General features: G+C 41.9%; 1 protein-coding gene across 1 annotated transcript; it reads right to left on the bottom strand.

The window, feature by feature from the left end:
- Window positions 1–5,704: 5,704 nt before the first annotated feature.
- cbx6a (chromobox homolog 6a) lies at window positions 5,705–13,694 on the bottom strand. The gene is made up of 5 exons (XM_074630829.1): window positions 13,463–13,694; window positions 12,095–12,138; window positions 11,838–11,903; window positions 10,186–10,252; window positions 5,705–9,884 (listed from the first exon to the last, which is right to left on the bottom strand). Exons 1-5 carry the CDS (start codon window positions 13,541–13,543, stop codon window positions 8,637–8,639), a joined length of 1,506 nt encoding a protein of 501 aa, XP_074486930.1. The 5' UTR covers window positions 13,544–13,694; the 3' UTR covers window positions 5,705–8,636.
- Window positions 13,695–14,604: the final 910 nt, after the last annotated feature.

Here is a 14,604-nt window from a genome sequence, read left to right as displayed (position 1 = left end):
GTTTTAGTATTTGAATATACTGTCTGTTATTACCTTTAATTATTATTATTATTTTTTTCATATTTTATTTTTACCCTTTTTTCGAGGTTGTTTTCATATATGCAATTTACAGTTCGTCATTACAATACCTTATAAACCAATTTTTTAAATAGTCAAGCTTAAAGAGGCATTCAAAATTTAAATAAAATTAAGAAAATAACAAAACAAAACAATAATAATAATAATAATAATAATAATAATAATAATAAAAAATAGAGTAATAAAAAACTTTTGTTATTTTAAATAATTTTAGGTTTTAGTATTTGAATATACTGTCTTTTATGACCTTTTATTATTTTGAAGAACTACTGGTTTTAGTATTTGAAACTACTGTCTTTTATTAGCTTTTATTATTTTAAATAACTATTGGTTTTAGTATTTGAAACTACTGTCTTTTATTATTTTTACTTTTTTTAATAACTAGTGTCTCACACTCCACACATGAATTGAAGCACGTCCATACATGAGTGTATGTATGATCTATGTTTTATGCGTTTATGCACATTTGTGATATTGGTATGCTGTGTGATGCAGTGGCTTGGAGCCCAAGACAAATTTCCCTGCAGTACAATAAAGTATATCTTATCTTATCTTTATCTCATCTCATCTTATCTTATCTCATCTTATCTTATCTTACCTCCATGCTCATGTACCAACAAAAAGACTTCAGACTGCTGAACTCTGTTTTCACTCAAATAGAGATTATATATAAACCAGGACTGTCTGCCACTTTAAGTACAGTACTTGAGTAAACATACTTAGTGACATCTCATCACAGCAAACAGCAACATGAAAGCATTCGCTTGTTTGTCTTGAAATGAAGCATGAATATCCACCACAGAAGCTCAAACACCAGTCCAGCTTCCCTGCAGAGACCAGTAGCCTAGATTGAGGATTAATCTCCAGAGGTGGCTGATGTTACACACACACACACACACACAGATGTGGGCCACTCTCATCGAACCATGATGACTATTTTAGTTCCATCTGGCTCATAAATCCAGTGTTATCCTGCTGTCAGGGAGGGAATATAGAAGAAGAGAGAGATATCTGTGTTTATCACCTCTACCTCTGTCTGCTCTTTACATCCGTTCCAACTGTCTGAACAGAGGAGACATGAAATAAAACAGCGGCTGTGGAGGAGAAGAAAGCAGTTTGAACAGGATTCATCACAACATCAAACCACACTGAGATGAAAACCCCGTCGTGATGACCTTAATATCACCCCAGCAGCTCTCACAATCCCTCTGAAAACAGACAGATGCTGCTCTGCTCCCTCATTAGAGACGCTTCAGTGTGGCTCGACAGCGTCTCTCTGTGGGGCGCTTTGGGAACTACAGCAGGAATATTACTGTTGTTGTTGTTAGTAGTAGTTTCTTTTTTTATGATTAATTTATGATGGAAATGTCTTTATTTCTGTAAAGGTAAACACAAAAATCAGGTGCCAGGTGATAGTTAAAAATTAAAAGATATAATGGAATTAGGGCGATCAATCGATTAAAATATTTAATTGTGATTAATCGCACACATTTTTTATCTGTTCAAAATGTACCTTAAAAGGAGATTTGTAAAGTATTTAATCCTCTTATCAACATGGGAGTGGACAAATATGCTGTTTTATGTAAATGTATGTATATATTTATTATTGGAAATCAATTAACAACACAAAACAATTACAAATATTGTCCAGAAACCCTCACAGGTACTGCATTTAGCATTAAACTATATGCTCAAATCATAACATGGCAAACTGCAGCCCAACAGGCAACAACAGCTGTCAGTATGTCAGTGTGCTGACTTGACTATGACTTGCCCCAAACTGCATGTGATTATCATAAAGTGGGCATGTCTGTAAAGGGGAGACTCGTGGGTACCCATAGAACCCATTTACATTCACATATCTGGAGGTCAGAGGTCAAGGGACCCCTTTGAAAATGGCCATGGCAGTTTTTCCTCGCCAAAATTTAGCACAAGTTTGGAGCGTTATTTAGCCTCCTTCACGACAAGCTAGTATGACATGGTTGGTACCAATGGATTCCTTAGGTTTTCTAGTTTCATATAATGCCAGTAGCTTCACTTTAGCTTTAAAAGTGAGCCCGCTGCAACCTAAAAATCCCAAGTTCCATTAATGTGTCAAAGAAATTAGTGGCGTAGATCTTAATCTTAGTCAGGTGGTTGATTCTTCACTAACGACATTTAAAACAAAACAAACAAACAACACAAGACGAGATCACTACTGCTTGTCGCTACTCGCTGCAGCGAAACCGTTTGCTAAAACATTTGCCGTAACACCTTTAAAAAAAGGTGAGCATTTTGTTTCAGCTCCCCGGTGGCCATAAAATCAATTAATGCATCTTCAAGGTGGAGTGAAGATATTTAAATCTTTAGCTCAGAGACCTCCGCACCTCCCAACTCAAATGTCAAACACTTAGATAACCTCGCTTGCTGCTAAACGGATTTGTTCAGCTTTAAAGCTGCGTAAAACTCGCTTTAATTTGTTCCAATTCAAAATTAAAAACTGTTTTATATACACTTTAATTTTCTCAATCTGCAGCTGATAATTGAGTATCCAAAACCAGGCCATCTACAGAGTAGAGCTGCACGATTTAAAAAAAATATCTAATTGCGATTACTTTGATGTGTTTTGCGATATGTTTTTTACTTCGTCATTCTCATTTTTATTGAAAGACATATTCAAATGATTTTTGTAGGGATCTGTACCAAACAAAGATGTTTTCTTAAGTCTGTAGAATATGATGTGTAGGCCAGGACAGCTCTGCAGCACCGTTATAATTCATTTAAAATGCTATTTTAACACACATTTCGCCTCTAAGAAAAATTACGCCTCCTGCTATTTGAAAATTGCAGTCGGCCATATCGCGATTTTGATATAAATTTTGAATAATTGTGCCACCAAAATATGACACATTAGCCAGCAAACAGCTTTTTAAAGAGCTTTTAATAAAAGCCTTGTACAAGAAACACACAGAAAGTAACAACAGGTAACATGACACTGAATACATTATCTGTACAATAAGGGTTTGCAAAACATGCTTCAGAAGTTCAGATACATTACAATGTCATCGTTATCCTCCTCTTCCTCATCATCACCACCATCAATACAATGTACATAAGTCATATTATTAGCATTATACCAGACAGAACTGCAGTCCAGACACATTAAAATCAGTCAGAGTTTGCCTTCTGATCAAACCCATATTGGACTATTTTAAAAAATGGCATTCAAATAAACATCATCACATTATTATGCATATTTCTTTAAAAAAAAGTATTAAAGTACAGTACAAAGGAGGAAAAAAAAAACGGCTTTAAAAAGCACAATTTTCATTTCATAAGCATCTTTATCCACACATTAAAACAAAGATCCTTCCTCTTTTCCAATCAGTGCCAAACAAATCCAGCACTTAAAAAATGACATCACGTATAAATGTAAAACAATTCAAAAGGGGAAAAAAAGAAAGTCAAATAATAAAATCAAGAGCCCTATTTGGTTGAAAGATAGGCCACTAAGTTGAGTTGTGCTACTCCATATGAGAAAGAAACAGAAGAAGAACATCGCCTAGCAGCCTAATACCTCACACATCTACCGACTATCCACCACTTAAACATATTAAAGATATAGTAGATGAAATAATCTATTCCAAATCACGATAAATCCATGTGGAGAAGAAAATATTCCTTTAGTTTCTGGAAAATATAGAGAACCCAGTTTGTTTTCACTTTGTCAAATAAGGATTGAAGTGAAGTACTGTCCTTTTTTATAAAGTACCTCAATTTGAATTTGAGCTACCGACCATTTCTTCGTGTTTTCTTCATATAATGGATGCGTCATTTTGGAATAAATCCTTCCACGTGTAACCTATGAGAGTATTGAAACAGTATTGACAACAACTAGAACCATCCAGTACATGACAGGAGAGGAAGCGACATCTTCAACGTCTGTGTTAACGAAGACGCTGCGTTCTACGACATCAAAAGCCTTTCGAGGTTATTACTGATCTTTATCTCTACCATCACCGGAGCCAAGTTTTATTTGTATGTAAGAGCTGAGAAAGACGAGGTAAACGTCGCCCGGAGTGCGGCTGGGGTTGAACGGAGCAGCTATAAGGCAACGCATGCGGAAGATTTATTTTAAATATTGTAACACACAGGTACACCAGAGTGATCGCCGAGGTCTGGGGAGGTCTACGGAGAGCAGGCAGCACCAGAGGAGGGTTTAGAGTCTGTGTAGAAAGGGACAGGTTTCTTTTGGAGGTGCATTTGAAGGTCAAATACTTTGAACACTTTCAGGCATTTAGCTGGAAACAATCTGCAGTGAATGAGCTCGGCAGAGGTTCACCGTCAACAACATGTCGGCAAAAACAACTGATCCTACGTGGAAGGTTGAAGGTTGAAGGTTGGCCTTGATAAAAAAGGTCAAAGCAGCGGGGCAGGAAACAAAACAAGTCATGTTGGAGAGTAAAAGTGAAGCGTTGTGATCGATTATAACCTGGTGACGTGGCTGGAGAAGAACAGAGCAGATCGATTTATCAGACACAAGATCATTCGATCTCAAGCCTCCAGAGAAACCAAGAAGCGAGAGAGAACGTTTGAGCCTGGAACGTCATGGTTCCTCTGCATGTGCTCAAGAGCACTGCGTCACCACAAGTAAAGGAAATGACTAGGTCAAAGGTCAGGGTCTAACGCCTTGCTCACAGAGACTTTATCAGATAGAATACAGGCGCTCTGATATTCTTTCTGCTCTCAGCATTTCACTTCGATTTCAAAAACAACACCCATTTCGTTATGGGGCGGGCCATGACTGATGAAACCCAGCACAGCGAGGAAGAAATGGGTCACAGTTTTCTCACTGCTACAGACCAGCTGAGCTTCGAACAGGCAAAGCTGCATCTTATTTCAGATGGCTTTGACTTGTGGTCTGCAGTGCATTTAGCTAGTTTAGATGACAGATTAACCCCTTGTGCCTCATAGGGACATACTTGGCTTTTTCATTTCAAATGTTTCGCTCATGTTGGCTGTTAAAGCTGCAGTAGGCAGACCATTTTCAGCATATTGTAATTCAAGTGTTCTGAGAGATATCTAGACTTCTGCACCTCCTCATGGCTCTGTTTTCAGGCTTTAAAAAATCTTTGACCAATCACAGGTCATTTCAAAAAGAGAGAGCGTTCCTATTGGCTGTGCTCCGGCTGGTGGGCGGTGCTTGGCATTTCCTCTACTGATCTCGACATGGCTGTCGGGTCACAAACTTTCTTATTTTACAGCTAAACAGTACACTACAAGATGTTTCTGAAAACATTTGAAGAGAGAAATAGGCATTACAGTAACAGAATATTGATTCATATTTGATCAGCGTTTGATCAGAGTTCACGAGTGATTGACAGCTGCTCAGAGACGGCAGACTCCAGGTCAGCTCTGATTGGTTGTTTTCTGTCCTGGTCTGTGAAATCTTGCGGATGCTGTTATGAGCACCGGAGGACACAGAGGCACATTATTTTCTTTCCAGATTACCTGTCTCATGCACTACTGTCAGGATATAGCAATCTTTTATAAAAATAACATTTGATAAATCATATTTGCTCCAATCTCGCCTACTGCTGCTCTAATGCATAAGATATACATTTTGGCAAGAGTTTTCTTTTCTCGAGTTTTGAAAGTTGCACCTCCTCCTTCTCCTATAATAAGTCTCTAATAAACTATGTAACCAAAATAGAGACATTCAAACCTTCAAGAACAAAATGTCCCCATTAAAACCACAATGTGTGATCCGGCTTTAATCTCGAGCACTGGCTTCAACATTGTACTTTTTACTATTTAACACCAGATGGAGCCGTTTTCTCATGTTCGCCCTACGGGGCTAATAGATGCTATTCAACGGTGTCCACTACGGGCATCGCTAGTGGAAACCAGGAGAACAATGTTGATGTATTATGTAAACAAACATTTTAAAGGGTTAAAATTCTGAGAAATTATTGAGTTTTTGGTAGTTATGATCACGACTGAAGTTTGTTAAAAGTCTTAAAAGTCGAAAATATTTTGAATATATAAGTTTATGGCAGTATTTGACGCGGATATTTTTGTCCACTAAGGACATCAGAGCAACTTTTCTAAAGTGAGGCACAAGGGTTAACACATCTAGAGAGGGTTTATTTTCCGCTGGATAGAGTTAAACTGACAATATGGACCAAACCAGGATCAGTAGTGGAACTATAACTACTGTTATCCAGCAACTGAGCTCCAAAAACTAGGGATGCACGATATATATCGGCTGATAACACGAAGCCAAATTGCTTTCATCGACTGAACAAGTGCAGCATCCACATACTCTGATAGAGTAGGTGGCCGTATGCAAGTTGGTGTGTGATCCACCAAGAAACACAGAGAAGAAGAAGAAGCGCAGCACGCTTACTAGAGAGACAAACATGTCGTCACCGGTGTGGATATTTTTTCGCAGTCACAGTGGAAACAATGCGATTGCCGTTTGCAATACAAGATTTTTGACGCACTTTACTAGAAAAAATAAATGAGCATTTGAAGAGTCAGAAGTAGTTCTTAGTTTTTTTGTTGTGCTAACGATGGTGACGTCAGATAGATTTGGTTCGGTCAGAGAAATCGTGCATCTTTGCTCACTACGTCTCGGCCTTTCTTACCCTCAGGTGTGCATAAACTACACGTTAAGAACTTATTTCTAAAATACAAACATGTGAAATAGACGGTTATTTTATCTGCCATGAGAAGCAGGTCATTATCGGTTATATCGGCTGAAAAAACTCCATATCGTGCATCCCTAACTGAAACATCAGCAGATATACTGAGAGGTTAACCCTTGTGCCTCATAGGGACATATTTGGCTTTTAAATTTTTCGATCCTGTTGGCTGTGTTAAACCTGCAGTAGGCAGAACTTTTTTGGCATCATTGAGCAAAGATTTCATAATAATCTTCCAGTATATTGTAATTCAAGACTCTAAACTTCTGCACATCTTCATGGCTCTGTTTTCAGACTTTAAAAAAATCTATCTATGAACTTATTTCTAAAATACAAAAAATGTGAAATAATCGTTATTTTATTGTATCCGCCATGAGAAGCAGGTAAATATCGGTTATGCCGGCTGAAAAAAATCCATATCGTGCATCCCTATCTGAAACATCAGCAGATATAACTTTACTTATAACTGGAGAAAACATTCTTTATAACACATGATGGTTGAAGAGAGAAGCTGAAGCTGTGTCCACATAGCTCAGAACATGATGGACAGCTTTAATGGACAACACTGATTCCGTTAAAGACGTAAAGATTGCATGTCACCATACCTGACAGAAATTTGGAAAAGGACAACATTTGTCCTCAAATTCAGCCTGGACCTGGTCTAGTTTCTAGCAGGAGGAGACTGAAACATGCTACGTGAACCACTTCTATTGAAACGTGAGAACATCCTAATAAAGCACTGTTAGCTGAACTGACCAGCAGCCTCCAAAAGGAACAAAACCTGCCAAAGTGGAAGAGACAAACTCACCAGTCACTATTAATTTCTACATGTTGCACAGACTTCAAACACCTGCCAAGTAGCTCAAAGGTTCAACTATTTTTTTAGCTGCGTTTGGTTGGCGTCTTTGCTGTGTTCAACTCGTGGACCTTCTAGACGAAGTCGAGAAGTTATACGGCGCAAATCTGTCATAAAGAGGTTTCACAAACCAACTGACGGCCAGTTTAGTCTTGGTGGACGTCGGCGTTGGGTTCGTGAGAGAACCGGTCAAGCAAGGAAATACGGCAAGGACAGCAATAACTTATTGTTTTTGTATATTATTTTGCAGCTTTTAAGGTTGTGCGTGCATATAAATACTTCCTCATACTGTACGTATATGCATGTGCGTTCAAGAAAAGCAAGAGGAGAAAGGCCTTGAAAAATTTATGAACTACATAAAATAGGTTGATTTTTTTTCGATGCAGTCAAGTGCATTGCATTTACCTCGCTGTATTGATGCAATATATGAGAGTCCAACTGTGTTGAGTGCAAAAACACATCAGCTCATTTATCATTAACAAGCTGGACCTCCGATGAGACTAGGGGGGAGGGGGGCAGGAAATCAGCACAACACCTGAAGGCTGTCACTAACGCAGCAGGGCCGGAATCTAAAACAGCATCGCTTTCTTTCACATCACACCAAGAGCGCTTGATAAAAGCTCTCCCCCCCACACACACCAGAGTGTTTTCACTTTTTGGACAATTTGTTATTACACCAAACACGATAAACTGTCCGAAGCAAGTGAAAGAAAACAAACACCATTTCCATCCGAGTCTGCCACAGAGTCAGTGATGTGCAAGTGGACAAAATATGGCAATTTAAGGGCGTATTAGCTGCCCGCTTTCAAATTTATACACTTCTATTTAAAAAAAATATGCTCTTTTTTTGTACTATTCAATGGCTGGGCGGTGTGAAGTTACATTGCATTTCATTAATCGTTGCACAAATATGGACACACCTTTAGGGGAAAAGGTAGGAGGGGGCTGAAGTGGCAACACTGGCATGACATTTTCTTCCATCATCGATGGCGGTCGACTTCTTGACGCGTGATCTCCTATGGCTTGGTTGGAGAGGGGTCGTCAGAGGTGGCGCTGGGGGGAGGGGAGGCGGCGTTCTCGGGGCTGGCGGAGGGTGAGGCAGGGCAGGAGGCAGGGGAGGGGAACTCTTTTATGGTGACGGTGACGAGGTTGGTGGTGACGTCAGTGACCACCACGTCCTTGCAGCTCGGCGCCATTTCAGGGTGCCAGTTGGGGTCTCCCTCGGCGGGCACCCTTTGGGGTTCGGCGGGGGCAGAAGAGCTCTGGTCCCCGGGGGTGACGGAGGCAGGGGCGGCGGGCAGCTGGCGTTTAGCCGCGCGTTGGCGAGGACTTTTCCTGCCTCCCTCTGGGGTCGTCCAACGGCCCGGGGCGCCGCCGTCCTCCTCCTCGTCTTCCAAGGAAGATGATGGTGAGGAGGGGAGGGAAGGAGATGCCGACGCCGCAGGGTTGGCATCTGAGGACGGGGGAGTAGCAGCTGGCTTGGCACTCTGGCTCTCCGTGTGAGGTTTACTGGACTTGGGAGCCCTGCTGGAAGGTGAGGCTCCTGTGGCGGGCTGGGACTGAGCAGCTGAGGCGTTGGTGGAGCTGGAAGGACAAGGAGGCGACAACTGGTACCGGGAGGAAGTAGAGTGGGCGTTCCTGGCCCCGGTGCTGGAGCTTGGGTGGGAGTGGAAGGAGATAGGGCCTCCACACTGCAGACCAAACGGCTTTCCGTACATCGGGAAGCCAAGCATCTTCAGAGGGGGCTGGAAAGGTCTATAGGGCGCCTCGCCCTTCTTCCCGATGATGCGATTGCGGGAAGGGATGTTTTGGCGTCCTGTTGTATTATTCCTGCCTCCTGCAGCTGTGCCGCCCCTCCCTGGCTTGTCAATGACCTTCAGGTTGAGGATGATGCGGCCTCTCTTCACCTCCCGGGGTTTGACTCTGCGGTTGAGGATGCGGACGGTCTCAGAGAAGGGGGAGACGTGCACGCGGGAGGGGAAGCCGCCGGGGTTGGAGAAGGAGGACGCCAGGGGGTCTGTGCGGGGCAGAGGGCGCCTGGACATCCGGTGGCAACGGTGAATGTCTTTCTTCAGCTTGTGGGTGGCTGCCAGGGAATTGAGTTTGGGAGAGGGAGCCACGGTGGAGGAAGAGGAGGACGAAGAAGACGCTAAATGAGGTGATGCGGATGAGGAAGGAGTTGCTCGGCCGGAAGTGGAGGAGCGAGGTGTAGTCTGGCGGGCGTTTGGGGCTCGGCTGCTGGTCGCTCCTTTCTGAGCACGAGCCTGACGGAGATGATTCAGAATTAAGAAACCATTTTTGCAGGAGTGTGAGTCAATTACCAAATTGGAAAGATCTTGATGAAACTGATCAACACATATAGCTACAGTAACCGGAATGCTATGATCTCCTAATTAATAAAAGAAAGATTTTTGGTATAGATTTTAAGATCATGTAAGTGGACAGCTGTTCCTGACTGACTTTTCAGTCGCTGCCGATGTGTTGCAGCGTCCATAAAATACCTTTTTTGAGATTGAGAGGTTCATCTTCATGCAAAAACATTAAAACAAGCATCAGAAACTGTACCTTCAGGACAACGTTTTTGGGTTTTGGTCCCCGTTTCTTCGGCCCGTGCATTTCCCTGTCCCGTTCCCTGTGAAGAGGAAATGACAGTTACAGATCACACAGGTAAAGACAGGCTAAAAAAAGACAAGGCATAACGAATCAAAAGGGAAGATGGTGATGTGAGTGAAAGTAGAGCAGTCGGGGACAGAGAACTGTTTGAACACCGCCGCAGTCTCTGTCTTCACGTGACCACTTTAGTTTCCCTTTGATTTGTCTTTTTAGTTTTGTCCGTTTTAGTTCACTGTAAACATTTACTCTCTCTCTCTGTGAGCAGCACAAGGCTTTCAAGTGGCTTGGCAACAGACATGAAGGACTGGAGTTAAGATGGAGGTTTTACCATCAGGAGGAGAAGAGGAGGAGGAATGTAAAGACATTAAACTTTTTGCGCGGTGTAATTACACACAAAGTCAATGCGAAATTCACATCATTCACAGGAGTTGAAATATTTCAACTCGAGCAAGAAAGCCTATCAGCGTTGAGACTCTCCTCCTGTCGTCACTGACGTTGTTGAATCACAAATGGAGGAAATTAATCTTGTATGTGTCTGTGGTCACCCAGAGCTACAGTGGTACATCATATCTGTACAGAGACCGGACCAAACTCTGTATGAACCACAGACTTTCTATGGTAGAAACAACAACGTCGCTGCCGTATTGATGCCTAGATGACTTTGATATTATATATAATAATATTTAATATTATATATAGTAATTAATAGTTTGTTACACTTTGTTTAGCTCTTTTCTTACTGTGTCAGCTGATGCATCTTCTTTTTTGCACTATCCCCTTTGCTGCTGTACACTGCAGATTTCCCCACTGCGGGACTAATAAAGGAATATCTTATCTGATCTTATGTTGAGTGTTGATGGAGCAGCTGCATAGCCTGGCACTAATTGATCCAAACTCCATTCAGAAAACAAGCATTTTAAAAGTTGTTTGCTTGTCGTCTTGCGGACAGACCTGACGAAGCATGAATTCAGACTTTGCAGAAATCAGCATCATAATGTCGTTATTTCAGCAACATTTTGATCCGTTTATTGCAATTAAATCACAGCACAATCTGTTTATTTTGGGTTCATACCGCAGTAGCGATGTGCGGCTTGCTAGATACAGTCGGTGCAATGGCACTGTGTGTGAATACAGCTCGTCGCCGGGTGATGTTATGATCCCAGACGTGACAGCGTTTGGTTTTCTGACATATATGGGACTTCCACAACATGTACAAAGCAGCAACAGTGGTTATTTCTTCCATGGTTGATGGTGGAAAGAAAAGTTGTTGGTATCTACGGAGACAAGCTTCTTCTCCTCGCCGGCGCTTCTAGAGCGAATGAACACAAATGATACCGACGGTCCGACTCGCACGAGTAAAGCGAGTAGATAATTCGCTTTGCTCTTGGTGTTAACACAGCATAACAGCAAGCAGGAGCACTTACAGTAAGATACGCGGGAGTTAACGTAAAGTACGGGCATATAACAATGTGCAACAGCAAAAAGAAGAACCGAAATTACCAAAATAGACAAAATCCGAAGCAGAGCAGGTTTTAACCACACATAACTCTGTCCGAATACAAGACTGCACATAGCGTAAAAGTGCTCTCATTGGCTTTACTTACTTCCGCTCAAAGCCCAGTATCAGCCTGTCGTCCAGAATATTCTCCTCTGGCTCCCAGGTGCTGTGCCTAAACAAAACAAGGACGGAGCAACATGAAGAAAAAAAAACACACAACGACAAAAAGGGAAATGTAATATTTCCACCAAAGTGGATTTAATCCACATTTAATGTGCGGACATTAAAAACAGCACAACACATGCTTCACTTTAAAGACACTGAGGGTTGTTAATTCCCATTTAAGTCAAGAGAAGCACTTACTTCATTGCCCATCCTTTCCATTTCACCAGGTATTCAAGTCTTCCCTGCAAGAAAAACACAGATGGGTGGATTAACAAAAACAGCTCGAACATGACGGCAGGAAAAAAATCCCTTCAATCTGGAACGCATTTGCAGCAAATTATATTCCGATGAGGAAATGGTACTTGTTGATAGATTTGTTCTCATGTAATTGATGCTGTTCTCATCTTGATTATGAGCTCATGCTGGGTCTCAAAGTTATAATCCCATATAAACAAATACATTTAACACTAGGTGGTAAATACATTTTTTGCATGGAAGTAACAGTATCATTTTTCAAAAAGGATGAGTCACTCAACATCTGTGCTAGGAGCTCATCTTAAACCTGAATATCCTGCTTTAGTGCTTCTACTGTTACGGATATGTGCAATAACATGCTGATCACTCTGTGCGATAATTATATGATGCTGTGCAATAATTATGTAATTATCTGACGGACACTTTGTGCAATAATCTGGCAAAACTGTCATCTCATCAATATACATATTGTATTTTTTTATTGTATTATCTTTTATATAGCATTATCTCTTTTTTTATTGTATTATCTTTTATATATTTATATTGCACTATCTCTTTTTTTATTGTATTATCTTTTATATATATATATTGCACTATCTCTGTTTTATTGTATTATCTTTTTTAGCACCTATGGGATTGTCACAATCTAATTTCGTTGCACTACACAATGACAATGAAGGGCTTGGATCTTGGATCTCAGAGGAAGAGGTGCAACTATGAGAAGTTGTAGCAGAAGTAAGTGGAGGCCTGCTGGTTAACTGTGCAGACACTTTAAGATGGTACCCCACCATGATTTATGGGCTCTCTTCCAACATACAAGCCATTAGTGGACTGAGAAAAACACTGAGAAACTACTAGAAGTCCTTCATCAACTGTGTCTGCTTTCTCATCAACACTAGATGAGTTGCATGTTTCCACAGCCTGCAGGAGAAAGAAAGCAGGTCTGAAGCAGCTTTAATGTGGCTGCTACAGGCTGCAAAATGCACCGTATAGCTTTAGCTACCATCAGCTAGCAGAGACATAAGGCCTCTCTTATTCCACACACAGCCTTCCTCATCCTCCTCATCCTCATGTCCTGCAGAACCGTCTTTGTGTTTTTACTGCCTCAATATACAAGATGAAGCTCTTGCTGCTGTTAGCCTCGCTAGATTAGCTGCTGGCTATCACAGTGAAGGCATCCGCAGCCAGCAGGCCTCCATAGCGCTGCATGGAGCCCTACAGGAGCCTGTAGACTGGAGTCGAGCCGAGCCGAGCCGAGCCGAGCTAATAAACCCGCGGTACGGAGGGTGGCTGTAAGCGGCTGCTTCTCACCTTGCGGACGCGGCGCTTCTGGATCGCTTCAGCGGCGAAAACTCGATCACCCGACGCCGATTGCTCCATCTTCTCTTTCATGACCGAAGTAGAGACACAGAGAGACCGAAGTAGAGTAGAGACAGAGAGACAGAGACACAGAGACAGAGAGACCGAAGTAGAGTAGAGAGACACCGAGAGAGACCAGACTCTGTTTTTCTGTTTCCCTCTCAGGACGTACAGCTACACACACACACACAGAGAAACACACACTACCACACACACGTACACACGTATACACACAGAGACACACTACAACACACACACATATACATATATACACGTTACCACACACATATACACACTACAACACACACTCACACACACACACACACACACACACACACACAGACACACATAGACATATACACACAGACACACACACACACACACAGACACATACACACACATATACACACATATACACACTCACACACACGTATACACACACACACTAACATATATACACACGCACACACATACACGTACACACACACACGTACACACACACACACACTACCACGTAAACTCATACATACACGTATACACGCACACACTACCACGTACACACTCACTCACATACACACACACGCACACAATCACACAGACACACACACATATACACACACACATACACACTCATACACAGACACACTCACACACAGACATACACACGGATACACACAGACACACTCACACACGCACACACACACACACACACACACATAATCACACAGACACACGCACATATACACACACACACACATACACACTCACACACAGACACACTCACACACAGACACACACGCACACACATCCACACTCACAAACACTCACACACACAGACACACACACACACACACACACACACACACACACTACCACAACAGCAGCCTGCTGCGTCACGTGGTCGGGGTCAGCCCCTCTGGTCGTCCTGACAACGATGAAGACTCTTACGAGGATGCAAAGAACCGCGCGCTTCTTTGAGCCCTTATCATCACCATCATCATCATCATCATCATCATCACCATCATCATCATCATCATCACTTCAGTGGGAACAACTCGTCTTTGATAAAACAATAATCTTTACATACATTCATT

The sequence above is a fragment of the Sebastes fasciatus genome, chromosome 3 (genome assembly GCF_043250625.1).
Source record: "Sebastes fasciatus isolate fSebFas1 chromosome 3, fSebFas1.pri, whole genome shotgun sequence".
In the NCBI taxonomy this organism is placed as follows: domain Eukaryota; kingdom Metazoa; phylum Chordata; class Actinopteri; order Perciformes; family Sebastidae; genus Sebastes; species Sebastes fasciatus.
The sequence above is the reverse complement of the archived record's forward strand: the minus strand, read 5'-3'. Positions and strand labels throughout refer to the sequence as shown.

Coding starts and splice junctions, on each gene's coding strand:
- cbx6a (XM_074630829.1), bottom strand. CDS start 13,543: ATGAAAGAGAAGATGGAGCAATCGGCGTCGGGTGATCGAGTTTTCGCC. Junction 12,139..13,462: donor AGAAGCGCCGCGTCCGCAAG/GTGAGAAGCAGC, acceptor TTTTTCTTGCAG/GGAAGACTTGAATACCTGGT. Junction 11,904..12,094: donor TGGAAAGGATGGGCAATGAA/GTAAGTGCTTCT, acceptor TGTTTTGTTTAG/GCACAGCACCTGGGAGCCAG.